The sequence below is a fragment of the Sparus aurata genome, chromosome 6, assembly GCF_900880675.1.
Source record: "Sparus aurata chromosome 6, fSpaAur1.1, whole genome shotgun sequence".
Lineage (NCBI taxonomy): Eukaryota > Metazoa > Chordata > Actinopteri > Spariformes > Sparidae > Sparus > Sparus aurata.
In genome coordinates, this window is record NC_044192.1 from 17,100,409 (window position 1) to 17,115,006 (window position 14,598).

Sequence of the window (14,598 nt, forward strand, 5' to 3'; positions counted from 1 at the left end):
AAATTATTAGTGTAGGTGTGAGGATTCTGGTAATCCTGGTTGTCGATGTTGCAGTTTATGAAAGTCTCTTAGTTAGATATTTATAACAAGATATTTATATAAATTTGGTGTAATTGATGATTCCTTTTTGCATTAAGTGCCAAAGCCAAATGATACATTTTAATTTTATTCACATTTTTCAAACTGTGGGGGTAGCGCAGTCACTGGATGAATGAAAATGAAACACTGCCAGACTTAGAAAATGCACTGTATCCCATATTTCATCTGATCAGAAAGCCTCAGGAGGCTTTCTTCACAGGAGCTGAGCCGTAGACAGCAATAGACCGAGGTTCAGGGTGGACATGCGCTGGAGTATAACATCAGGAAGGGGGTTAAGGGAAACAGAGAAAAATGTGCACGCTCCTGGAATCCAGACAAAGAGAAGCGCTTCTTCTGATGTCCTCCCACCAGAGATGCCCCCTCTTTGGTGTGGTCCTCCCGCATCCTGGAGTGCTCCCTGCTCCAGGCTCTGGGCATCGATCGGCTCAGCCTGATGGATGTGCTCTCTCTCGCTGTCTCTCTCTTTTCTCTCTCTTTCTCTCTCTTGCAGCCAAAGCAGCAGCTCACAGTAAACACTCTGGCTTTATTATCACCTCTACACTCTTACCCAAGCCAGACTGTGAGCCATGCACTTCAGCAGCCTGCCCACATCTTGGAAGAGGAAGATGTTATGATCAAAAATTGGACGTGACCTCTCTTGTAATGCTAGCCCACAGTAGACACGGGTCAGGTCCCGCTTTGTGAAATAGCGATGGTTTTGCATCGCTGCTCTCACCGTGATGAATCTCGTAGACAAACTCGTTGCTGGAGGGGAACAATGCTTTCTGTCTCACACCCAGGGCCGGTGCATAACACTGACTGCCCACACAAATACATGGATGAAATGGTTGCTTATTTGTACAAGGTATTGCTATTGATTTTGTTTTAAATACATTTTGCTTGGCCACCTGAGTATTGGGTTTGTGTCCATTCGAGTTGGTCTCTTAATGTTACGTGAGCCAAGGCGGTAAGCACTGACCTAGATTGTTGTGGTTTGTGTAATCGTTCTTTAAATGTTGTGTTGACTGACACCTCTTCATACAGAAGAACATTTTTACAGTAGTGTCTCAGAGGAATAGAGCGATCCTCGTGTTTGACTTGCTGTTTATACGCACACGAACCAACACTTTGAATTAAGTATTCTAGAGGTTTTCTGATTTATTTATTTTTTCCCTGGCTCCATGATGGAGGGGTATCTTTGAACAGTATGTATATTATTTATGTGTATGTTTGAACATTATAGCATGCTTCTCTTAGCATCAGTAGTCCCCGTAGTCTGTGGTGCAGACGTAGCAGAAGTGTAGCCGGTCTACAGATTAAACATTAAACATCTTACTTGGTTCTCTGTATCGCTCTTTGCTTTTGTAAATCTCTAACTCTCTTAATCCCTTCATCTCTACAGGTGACCAGTCACCCAGAGCCCGTGTCCCAGTCAATGAGCCTGCAGCAGCCCCCCCAGTCCCAGTACAACATGCCAGACAGGGATAAGCAGCTCCTGTTTTCTGAATTTGAAGATCTCAGTGCCTCCTTCCGCAGCCTTTACAAGTCTGTTTTTGAGCAGTCCTTCAGCCAACAAGGTGAGTGTTCTCAAGGGAGAATCAAGTGGAAACCTAAGCTTCATTTATCAAGGAACAGGATGATTCTCAGAACAATTTTCCTGATGTGGATTTGTTTTTAACAGCTGTGGCTATAGAGAGTCTTTGGGCGCTAAGTAGGTTTACTGAGGAGTGAGCAGGTATTCAACAGGCGGACTAGTCTATAGCGCAAATCTATACTGTATTATAGCACAGCATTTTCATGGCCAGAGCAATGTGGCAAAGGCCTCATTTCATATTCAAAAGCAGAGCCTGAGAGTTCATGTCTTCAATATTTAATTAGAGGATGTAAAGAGATGTTATTCCATTTATTTAATGGCTAATTCAGAATTAGTACACCATTTCAAATCACATGAAAGTTTTCAGCGTCTTGTCATGAAATGTTTTTTTCTCATTCTGCCGCAATTCATCAGAAAAAGCAGAAGAGGTTAGAGGCAGCCCAAGTCCTCAATAAATCTGTTGGATTTGAGGTTCATTTGTCATAATGATGGGGAATTTGTATGATATAATACATAGTGGTGGATGGAGCACAGTTTTCCAAAAAGCCTGAGAGTCCCCGCAGAACAAAAATGCATTTTTGCTTGTAATCTGATTGACTGATAAACAAAGAGCACTTGACAAGCGGGTTATGAGCAAAGTAGACTGAGCTTTCTGTGTATAACCTACTTTCACAAATCAAATGCATTTCATGCTAATGTTTTCAAAGAGTTCCTCTCCTTTAATCTATCATCTATGTTTCATTAGTTGAAAGTTGTTACCTTTTTTATGCGCATAAAAGTGAAATCTCTTAGTCAGACAAGCTCTAGCAATTAAAAAGCGTAAATAATCGAGCTAGAGGATTTCACACTCTGCCGCTGTAGACAGTGAGCTAATTCACTGGCTTTGATAATAGGTAATGAGCTCGCATTATTATTCTGGTGCTGCGTTAATTGCTTTCTGTATTTCCCTGGTTGGACAATGGGCTTTCTGTGCCGATAAGAGATGCACCTTTGTCACCCCTGCAGTGAGTGTTACGTGCCGATTGTGGAGGTGCAGGGCTGGAGTCAGCTCTAAAAGCACTCCAGTGAAATAGGTTTACTGTGCCAAAGCTGTGAAGGACAGGGCCTCTTAAGACCACTCCCTGCCACTCAGATGATTGCAGTAGGTTGTGCAGATGTTCATGCTCCAGTAGTGTCCGTTAAAGAGCTGCACGGCAGTACAATAAATTTGTCAAAGACAATCCAGAGGCTGTGTTGCTAGAGAGGCGACGGCAGCTCCAGCTCGTGAACCTCAGAGACACAACTAATGCTGAGTCATTCCCCGATACAACAAAATGGCAGCTGGTCTGTCTCAAGTGTAGAACTACTAAAACACGGGAGGCCCAGATCCCATCATTGTAAGATGTTAGGATACAAGGCCTTAAGTGGCGGGTTTTACATGTCAAGACCCTGGCTGTCTTTGTGTTTGAGCTGTGTAAGTGTAACGCACTTCAACACAATCTGAAACCATGTTACTAACAATTTTGGTGGAATTAAAAGTATCTTTTCCCCAGCTGGGGCTCCAACCAAAGCTGTTTTCATCAACAATTAACTCCTCGATTAATTTTAGATCAACTGATTCATCCAACCCAAGGTGATGTCTTTAAATTGCTTTCACCCAAACGCTCACAAATATATTAAATATATAATAAGAATATGGAAAAAGCATCAAATTCTCACAGCTGAGCTCTAAATAAATCTAGAACAATTTTAATTAATTGTTTGAAAATAAATAAATAAATAAGGTAATAATTATTTGATTCAGCTTCTTAAATGTGAATATTTTCGGGTTTCTTTGAGGACATTAGAGGAGGACAGTTTGGGCTTCAGTTAACATTGATCAACACTTTTCACCCTTTTCCGGCATTTTATAAACCAAATGACTGATCGATTAACTGAGAAAATAATTGACGGATTAAACCAAGAATAAAAAAGAATAATTAGTTGAAGCCCTATCGGTAGAAAATCGATCTGTGACTATTCTGATGATCAAGAGTTGTTAGAGCCATTTTCAAGCAAAAGATGTATCAGTGTATCTGCTCATTTTCTTTGTTTCATACAATTGTACCTTGAATATACACAGATTTTTTGACGAAGACAAAACAAGATGTATCAACACGTCAGCTTGGGCTCTGGGAAAATCTGATAGACAAAACAACTAATTCCTTAATTTGGAAAATAATCAGCAAATTAATCTATGATTAAAAGGGACTAGCAGCACTATCAATGAATGAAATATTTGTTTGCATCATTTTCTGTCATCCAGTCTTCCAGAGTTCAGGACTGTTTCAAGCTTTGTGTTGGTGTGTTTTGTTTTTCAGGTCTGATGGGCATACCATCAGATTCTTCCCAGCAGACCCACACCTCCTGCTCCTATCAGCACTCCCCCAGTGGCACCATTAGCACTCAGAACAGCCTGTCAAACAACCAACCCAACAACCACCCAAACAGCCACTCCACCAACAGTGGCCAGGTGCCCCTGTCCCATCCTGCCCAGGCCCACCCCGGCCACGGCTCGCCCCACGCACAGCACCTCTCGCAGCACGGCGGCCCCCACAACCAACACAACCAACACAGTCAACACGCCCAGCACAGCCAACACAGTCAGCACCCACAGCATCCCCAGCACGCTGCGCATCCCCAGCATGCTGTGCACTCCCAGCATGGGCAGCACCCATCGCAGCACCCGTCCCACGGCCAGCACCCACAGCAACACACACCGCACCCCTCCCAACACACGCAGCACAGCCAGCACCCTTCTCAACACGGACAACAGCATCAGAGCCTCTCCCACCAGCCCCATCCTACCCAGCAACAGATGGCCTGCAACACAGGTAAGACCCTCTGCCTGTCATTGTCTTCTCTGAACCAGCGCCGCCGTGTTGTTTCCTCCTCATCCTGTTCATCACGCAGACACGTCAACAAAAACAAATACAGCTGAATGCGGTTTTTCCTATCAGTCTTCATTGTTTTTGTCATAAAGCGTCGAGAAATTGTTACAGGTGGTAAAGCAGTAAATCATCATCTGATTTATCATCTGTGCCGTGGTGAGAACAAAGCAATGCTGCATCCAGTGACTTGAGCAGCTCTTACAGAGTTGACTGGCTCCTCCTAGTGGCCACAACACTGAGCTGAAATGTTAAAAAGCCTGATAAACTGTTATATTTGGTGTTTCCTTCTCATTTGTTTAACACTACGTGACTGCCTGCACAGCTTTTAAAATGTGACTATAATGAAAATGCATCATCTGGCCGTATAAGTGAACCCACAGTAAATAACAAGTAAATCCAGCAGCAGTTATTGTGCAGTTGTCCACAAACGATGTAATCAGGACAAAATCTGTATTTGTCCCAGGAGTGAGCTTGGTGTTGGAATCAGAATCACTTGTATCCTTCAAGTCTCTTATTTTGTAATGTTACAGATAGTATCATGTGTGTGTGTGTGTGTTGCAGGTTTACTGTCTGACTGGTACCCAAATCTGGATGCACTGAAAGAAAGCTGTCGTATTGCTAGCAGCTATAACTGGGCTGATGTCGACCTTTCACCTTTCCAAGGTGCGGTTTGGACACTATCATTAGACCTGATTGCATTTACAAAAAAATAAACATATAGTCATATTTCTGTTTTTGATTCATTTGTGCGAGATTAAGGTTTTTCCAGATTACAGAAAGAATAAAAAACGTTTAAAGCCAGGAACTGATAATACAGTCCTGCCCCAGCTTTTGATTGAGTGCTGAAGTGTTGACACTGTGGAGTTGATTACGAGTTTAATTAAACTGAGCTCTTCAATTAAATAACACTGCCTTCAAGTTTAATTACCAAAACACTGAGCTCAGCAGGTCAGTTTATCCAATTACAGTCTAGGATTGCAAGGTAGGATGTTTTTTAAATATCACCCACTGAAGGTTACTGACATGATGAATACATATTGCAACCAAAGTTTCTGCTTCATGCTTGTAAATTAGTTACCTGCTAAATTGTATTCTATTCATGGACCGTCAGCTGGTGCAGTTTCATACATTTCATTGTCACAAAGGGATTTTACAGACGGATACAGTTTCTAGCTCTAATAGTAACTCTGTTTGTCGTCTCTATAAATGTGTGTTTTATGTTTCTAAGGATTAAGAGAGAGTATGAGACAAGCAGAGTTGAACAATTGGTCCCTGGAACCCACCCAGATCGCCGACCTCTGCTCGTCCATCAACCAGTTTTTTGCCCGCACCGGTGTAATCCAGCCACAGGGGGCAGTGCAGCCTCCTGTTTGTCACGGCTCCATGCACCCCAACAAACCCAGCCAGCACATCAACACAGGTAAAACGCCCGCTCCATAATCCTACAACCCTATTTATGTCACGGTGTGATTTAATTTATGTAGTTGTCATCAGGAGCTTTTGTTTTGAGGATGAGTATAGTTTCTGGATGTTTTTAAAATGATAAGAAAGTAGGAAGTAATCAGCATCATGCATCTTAACAGGTTCAGACACGTTTGACGCCCTGTAATCTGGTTTTATTTTTCAAGGATAGATCATGTAGTTTAAAACTTCAAAACAACAACAACCATGTGACTATAGCTATGAGGCCTTTTAACCTCTAAAACTCTAAAAAAAAAAAAAAAAGATATATGCATTGCCAAATATAAAGTTATTTCTTTCTGAAAGTGGAAACAGCCTTCTTTCACAATAAATCAAATCAAATCATTTCTACAGCCTACAATCCCATTGACTCATTGGGCTTTACAATCTGTATTGTGAGCAACATCCTCTGTCCTTATAATATAATGTAATATCATCATTTTTTTGGCTTCTGAGCTCTTAGGTCAACAAAACCCCTCCTTACCAACTGCATATGTCATGGACCAGTTGCGATCAGCTTAACTAAACTATATTTTCTTTTCCTTGATATATTTGCATAAGGCCTGAAGAGATAAAATGATTCAGTAATAAATTGGGAAAAAACAGAAGTTGAGAGGAATGTCTGAAAAAATAAGCTCAAATTTGTGTAGCAGAATTAGGCTTTCTTTTTGCCCCCTAAACCTCGTTAGTGTCGCCTAATGTAACTCGACTGAGCTCAAATGTACGTTAACTCACAAACCCCAAAGTTACAGAGTTGGGCTGAACGATATGCAAAGAAAAATGTAATACACAAAATAGGTGAAGATCGTGATGGCATTTTCACCACACAATCATGTTCCCCTCTAGAGAATATGATATGTGGGTTGGGGCATCTCTGTTGCACCACAGCTCTTTACTTATTTTATTTTTAGAGACTTTTTGAGAAAAGCCACTGAAACATTATCAGCAGATTAATTTCCAGTAGGCTCGGGCCAATATTGGATATTATCAATATTGTGAAATTTTCCATCATGAGCAATAATTTTCACAATATTGAATATTGAACAGCTGTGTGATTCTTTTTTTTTCACCTGGGAGGAACTGCTCTGACTGTATTTTGATTTATTACAACCTGTCTGTCCTTTATTTATTCATGCTATGTATACTACTTATCAACCCAAAAGATGATAGTATTATGTAGGGGTGGTGAAAAAAAACGATTATTGATTAATCGCGATTATGATATTGACGATTATGATTCGATTATTAAATTTCCAAAAATCGATTAAAAATATATATATCTATATGTCTGGAGCCAAGATATGTTATTCCATCCCGGAGCTTTTTCACACTTAAATCGATTCCAAATCTTTACAAGGAGACAAACCTTTCCGTGCAAGTGTCCCTCAACTCTGCTCACAGGGTAGCAATAACCTGCGATGCCTGGACATCCAGAGCTACAGTCTCATATGTGACCGTTACAGCTCATTATGTCAGCAGTTAATGGAAGCTAATGTCCTACGTACTTCAGACGAGAGCTATGGATGATAGCCACACAAGCACAAATATGTGTGAGTTTCTCTAAGCAATGGCAGGCAATTGAGGAATAGAGAAACACGCCCTGGTTCTCGTCACCAACAATGCTTCTAACATGAGTCCGGCTGCTTAGCTTGGCAACTTTCTTTTAACAGTGAAACACTACATTTAAAACAAATTAAAAAACAATAATTTTGATATTACAGTTACACTATACAATATTGAAGGTGCTGTGAGGTGTTACTGAAAACGATAATCGTTAATAATCGAAAATCGATTTGTAATCGAATCGAGACTTCAATAATCGGAATCGAATCAAATCGGGAAATTGGGCTGATTAACCACCCCTAGTATTATGTTATAGACCATGAGTGGTCACCTGTTGGTATTCGCTATAATTTGAGATAATTAGTTACTCCTTTACATTGACAATACATTGCTTGAATTGTATCTTAACAGTTGTATTACCTGGTTTAATTAAAGCTGAAAATAAAGATTTGTTCTGATTCCCTCTTTAGGAAATCTCTACATGGACTCCAGACAGAGCATGTCCATGATGGGTCCTCCAGGATATCCCCACATGCCCCCCATGAGCAGCACAGGACCCACAATGACAGGTGACTTGAAGCCACAGAGAAGAAAAACATGACAAAAGAATCACTTACAGTCACAGTGACGCCTCATATCAACTGTTCATTTATGAATCTGACTCTGAATTTTTTCCTCTCCAGGACACCATGCACAGATGAACCAGCAGCACATGATACCTACCAGAAACTTCCAGATGCATCGCATGCCAGCTGATGACATCCAGGATGACTTTGATTGGGACTCCATTGTCTAGCCCTTCCAGACCTCCTTTTGCAAAAAAAAAAAAAAAGGGAGCGAGGAGAGGAGGTGGAAGCCAGAGGAAGCCAGGCTGAGCTGAAAGGCCGCAGGAGGAGGCGGAGGAGGAGGTGGAGGTGGAGGAGGAGGAAGAGGCCGCTGTGAGCGGGATGCAGAAGAACATTTGACAAGCTTTGGAGAAAGACAAACTTCAGAGTCCAGACATTTTTACAAAAGCAAAGCATAACTAGAAAATGTTTATTTGAAGACAATCATATTTAGTCGGACAAGTTCAAGTGATTGCTTATGTACTTGTCTCGAGACGAGTAGAACACATTCACGTCTAAACCACATGCTCCTCAGCTCCTCAGCCAGCCCTCTCCCCGTCCCTAGCCAGCAGCCTTCCAAAGTCCGAACCCCTCTCCCCCCCGACCCCCTGCTCCGTAACTGTTATGTGATTTGAGCGACGTGTTCAGCTTGTAAATCTTCTCGTGTTGACATTGGCCTCAGCTGCCTCTTGGATGAGTTTATCTCTCATCTATCTATCATCTATCTCTCTAAAAAAAAGTTATTTTGTTTTTATTTTTTGTTTTTAAGAAACAAAGGCCGTCTCTGTGAGTAATGTGATGGTGCTCGTTGGTCACTTTTGGGAGAAAGTGGGCCCCACGTTGGCTGAACTGGTGGTAACGTTAGGTTTACAATAAGTGAGGTTTTGAACAGGGTGTTCAATGTTTAAACAGGCTTGATTTGAAACAAAGAGATCACAGAAAGTGTCATGATCTCTTTTCATAGCCAACCAATGTGATCAGGTTCATTGCAACAGACTAGTAATGGGAGTACAGCAACTTTTTTCTTTCTTTGTTCTCTGTCTCAAGCACTTCAAGATGAGTGAATATGATGAGTGTAAGAAAAAGGTGAAAGCAGGGAAGTTGAGACATTTTATGTATTTAAGATTCATTCAACCCAAAGTAACTTGAGGTTTAGCTTCCCTATCAGAAGCTTTTGGTAAATATTCAACAAATTCACATTCTCAAGATAGTTTAGATGGTAAAGGTCATCAGTTTTAGATGATTAGCCTATTGATCATTAACCAAGCTATCATCATTCAAAAATTATGAAATAGCTTGCTAGCTTGGTATAAATATTGACCAATAACTAACCAAAAATTGTGGTACGGAAATGTCAAAGATATTTTTGAGATTATTAAGAAACATTGATTTGAAAGTTTTATTTTCAAACTGATTTTCAGCAATCATGGTCAGATTTCTTGAAACAAAAAAAAAACTATTCTAGAAGAGTTTAAAAAAGAAAATATTTTATTATCTATTTAAACTTTCTAATATTGGTTTTCATATCTGCCTCAACAACCTGGTGTCGGTTGGACTCTGCTTTGCAAGCAAGTAGTTGTTTAAACGTGCTGTTCAAGTCAGTTACTTGGTCTTATTAAAGGTATACTCTACATTTTGGGGAAAATGGTATTTTGCTGAGTGAGGACATTGTTTGTTAAATATGATTAGCTTAGGTTTGCACAAAGACAGAAATAGAGGAACCTTGCTCTGTCTAATTGTAACAAAATCTGCCTACTAGAATCTCTAAAACTCATTAATTAACACAACATATCTTGTTTATTTAATGTGTATAATAACTAAACCTAAAAACGTTTTATTTACAATTTTTTTGCCGGTTAGATTGACTTCCTGCAGAGTTTCTCTGTTAATTTGTGAGCTTTAGAGGTTCTAGTAGGCAAATTTAGAGACGGAACGGAACCAGGCTAACTGTTTCCCCTTGTTCTTAGTCTTTGTGCTAAGCTAACCAAACTTACCTGGCAATAGCTTTGCATTTACCGTAAAGATTCTCCTCATGTTACTTTTTGCAAATTAAGTATGCAAGTATGTTTCCTAAAATGTTAGACTACACCTTAACTAAGAGTAAGCTAAGCTGATTGTGTGCTGGAGGTGGCCTCATATTTACCGTATAATCTACACTTCAGTTGTATGCAAACCACATTAAAGTGTCATAAGTAAAACATAAACAGCCTGTGTGCAATTTTGAGAGTAATTGTTTCAAGCGTCGCTGACCAGAAACATCACCACTAGACTGATAAAATCTATTAAAATAAAACATGGAAGCTTCCCAAACATGAATGTCCTAATACTTTGATTAATGATCAATAGGAGATGCATCAGATGTTTGAAAATGTCAACAAGCCACAAGTTTACTGTAAGTTTCTACGTCCAGATTCATGCCTTTTCCGCCCTGTCGTACATCAAAGTTAGTTTTCGATGCTACACTCAGTGTTTATTGTCACTTCTGGCATTTAAATTATGGAGAAACGATTCTTTTTTTAACTGCCCAATGTTTTGTTGTGATAGTTTGATAGCGTGCGATTTTTGCTATGATACAATCATAACAGAATGAGAAATGTGACTCATGATACAGTACATACAGTCTGTGCGTGTGTGTGTGCGTGTGCGTGCATGTGTGTGTGTGTGTGTGTTTGTTTTTTTTGTAATTTGGGGCTATGATTGATGGCTGCAATCTCTATGCTATCTATGAGCACAATAGCAGATGCACACAGTGAGTAAAGATGAGATTTGAGACATGCAGTTTTTCTTTTTTTTCTTTCTGTGGGTTTCTCAAGCACAGAACAGGGAAATCAGCGGTTCTGGAAACCTCTAACAAGTGGCTCCTCAATCAGACAGGTGCTGAACTTTAGAGACATTCTGTTAAAAAACAAAAAATGAAAAAGAAAAACACTGTTTGCACACGTTTGATTGATAGTAACAGATTTTTAAGATGCAAAGCACGTCCTGGATCTCACTCACTGAATCATTCTGTCATTTATTCATGCACTCACAGTTATCTGACCCTGAGAGGTAATTATGAGGCTTTGTCCCAAGTCGACAGTGAACAGGATTATTTCTCCTCTGCAGTACTGCTGAAATCTGTGTGGTGCTTTGCATCTATGACACTGTGAGTCCTTGTTAAAAGGAATAGTTCAACATTTTGGGAAATACACTTATTTGTGTTCTTACCAAAAAGTTTGTTATCACTTACGTCTGTACAGTAAATGTTAAGCTACAGCCTGTTAGCATAAAGACTGTAAACAGGAGCTAGAGCTAGACTGAAGTTTTAAGTGTCCAACCAAAAAAATCCTCTGAAACGCATGAACGCAAACTGCCTGACCAAACCGACTGCCCCGTAGCTCTCAGCTGGGAGATGCATCAGCAGCTAGCTCGCTACATTCAACAATATCTCTTAGCCTTTTAGATGAGTGAAACCATAAACAACTGTGTTAAAAGCCAAAATGCCACAATCGTGTAAACACATGAAAAACGGTTGTCATGGACTTATCTTGATGTGAAAAGGTTACATAAGCAGACTGACAGGCAGCCCAAAAGACACGAGGCTAGCAACAGCCACAGTTACACGTTTTTATTTTATTTTTTGTTATTGTAAGCATTTGAATTAGTCATTGCTGTTCAGATGTTAAGAAATTCTCTACAATTACAACAAAAAAACATTTTTAGAAGAGCTTACCAACACTAGCTTTAAGCTAACTGTCTGCTGTCTGTTGGACATAAAAAAGATATTTATCTCTCAAACCCTCAGCTGGAAAGCAAAAATAAATATATTTCCCCAAAATATCAAACTATTCCTTTTAGGATGATTTAGCAATGAGGGTCTCCAGTGGTCGCCGTAGTCTTGTTTTCATATTGAATGACAATCATGGATTCTTTTTTATGATATTACATATTTGTTATTGTGAGAAAAAAGGCACTTTCAAGTCTCCCTCGGTTGTTTTATCGGACTCAAATAGACCCATGTAGGTTATTTGAAGCTAGACCCAGCCCAGTTTTATACCGTAGATCTTATGTTAAACTGCACTGTGCTGCAGGTGAAGTCAAGCTCTCTTCTACCAACTGATGATACTGCCATTCATTTTATTTTATTTTTTAAAACATTTTTCGGCCTATAGCTTTGTGTAGTTACTTATAGTTTTGTTCAACTGCCAGAATTTTCTTAATTAGCACCCACTTAGTCAGTTGAGTGACCCCAAAACCGTGACTCTCTTAGGTGAGTGTGGGCCAAAGGACTGCAACTTGAAGACAGCAGAGGAATAAAGAGCATTAGTGTGTATTCATTTGGACTCTATGGAGCTACAGTAGAGAACGCCCTGTGAGTGTTGGTTGGTGTGAAGGTGACGTGCGTTTCAGCTCTTCCAGGCGAAGACCGCAAGCGCACAAGCTACTAAAAACAAAAACAAAAAAATTGAGCTAACGGATGTGGCTAAAAGGGAAAAAAAAAAGGTGAAGACAATGACTGGATCACAATCACAATTTTACATTATGTCTGTATGTGTGTGTGTGTGCGTGTGTGTGTATTTGTGTGTTGGCTTGTGTGAGCTCTTTTTATCAGAAAAAGACGATTTTTAAGTTTTAAAATTCCGCTGGACATGTACCTGCCAGAGAGATTACTATTCGTGGGGGAGAAAAAAAAAAAGTTGAAAAGATTAAAAAAATAAATAAGCCGTGTTACAATGTGGGAAAGAACTGCCAACAAGTACTGCTGATTGGGGCCTATTTTATTCAGTGCTGGTGTGTTGTTGTGCTTGTACATATATGTCTTTTCAATCATCCCTTTTTTCCTCTTGGGGGTGGGGTATCAAGGCAGGGGTGGGTCTTATTCACAAAAGAGAGGAGGTAAAAGAATAGAGTATTTTGTTATTGTCCAATCAGAGGGTGACAGTATGTATATATCTATATTGTATATATGTGATGAAAATGCGTTGGCTTTTTGTGTGACACTACCTTTTACCTGTACTATGGTTCTACATTCAGTGTTTCAGTGTTGATAATATATATTTGGTTTGTTTTTGTTTTTTTTGTTTGTTTTTGTTTTTTTTGATTTTGTCTTTGTCATTTCTTGTATTTTTTTTTTCTCCTATTTGTCCTTTTTTTGTTTATTGCACGGTTTATTACTTTTGTTGTCCGATGAGGTGACACAGCTACTCTTTGTATTCGTTTAGTGCTGTAAAATAACTCAAGTGTTATTAGAATTGTCGATACCACCGCCCACCCCACCCCCTTCCCCCAATATGCATGAATGGCACTTAAAGAAATAAAATATGGTAACTTCACTGTGGATTAATGTGCTGTTTGAGCTTTGTTCCTGAACGGTTCTGTCAGTATGAACAACATTTAAAAATCATTGTTATCAGATCAGGCAGTTATTTTTTTGTTCCGCTTTATAATCCGTTGTGACAGGAGCGTCTTCTCTGAGTAACACCATAAACAACAACAACATAAATATTAACTAGCAATGCAAGAATCAGAATTAGTATGTCAGTGTGCAGCTTCTTTACTTGATTCTATATAAAACAATGAATATGTAAAGTAAAACAAATAAAAGGTTAAATAGCAACATTATAAACAATGTCTGGCAGGAGTAACACCGTATCATAATATAAAAACATGCCACACACATTTAGTTTAATGAAAGATCCCTTTTAAATACATGCAAACGCATATTGAGGCATTTTCAGGTACACTGTATCATCATAATAAACAACAAAGAAAATGAGTGAAGTCTTACATTTAATCAGACATTTATGCTTGAAAAATGACAGAAACAATTAATTGACTATCAAAATACTTGGTGATTAATTCACACTTTATTTGAAAAACTATTGCGTCTCTAATAGCGTCATCATTTAGAAGTAGACAATTGGTTACCAGCATATATTCCATGACAATGATACACCCTCGCCTACCACTGAGACTTCAGAGCATTCCCGAGCTCTGTGATATCGCCTCCAAATACAACCAGTGGAGCATAAACCACACTGTGGAGATGCAACAGTTTAATTGGTATAGTTTAATATCATGTTAATCCCTACTCCAGTTAATTGGAGTGTTTAAAAATGTCTTCTATGAGTTCTCAAAAGTGCTTATTTCTTTACTGATTCGGTTTGAATATTTCATGCACTGGACGACAATTTTCACAGTGCAAATACCTTGATTGTAAGTAGAAGCAAAAAGGGAACGTGGTAAATTAGAACTTTTTTTAAACTTTGAAAATTTGTTTGCCTCTTGACCATGAAAAAAAATCCCTGCATGGACTTCTTTCTCACCCAACAAAGGCAAGACAAAGGGACCTAGACATATCTTTTTTTACGGACGTTATAAGCAAACTTTTTGTTTTCCATTTTAAGAA

At 39.4% G+C, this 14,598-nt stretch overlaps 1 protein-coding gene across 1 annotated transcript in view; it reads left to right on the forward strand.

The window, feature by feature from the left end:
* foxj3 (forkhead box J3) overlaps nucleotides 1-13,527 on the forward strand; it is an 80,256-nt gene extending 66,729 nt beyond the window's left edge. The window contains exons 7-12 of the mRNA XM_030420318.1: nucleotides 1,481-1,655; nucleotides 4,012-4,524; nucleotides 5,143-5,244; nucleotides 5,810-6,001; nucleotides 8,076-8,174; nucleotides 8,289-13,527. Of these exons, the coding sequence (XP_030276178.1) occupies nucleotides 1,481-1,655; nucleotides 4,012-4,524; nucleotides 5,143-5,244; nucleotides 5,810-6,001; nucleotides 8,076-8,174; nucleotides 8,289-8,401 (1,194 nt within the window). The 3' untranslated portion in view covers nucleotides 8,402-13,527. The remainder of the gene's footprint in view (nucleotides 1-1,480; nucleotides 1,656-4,011; nucleotides 4,525-5,142; nucleotides 5,245-5,809; nucleotides 6,002-8,075; nucleotides 8,175-8,288) is intronic.
* The last annotated feature ends 1,071 nt before the right edge of the window (nucleotides 13,528-14,598 follow it).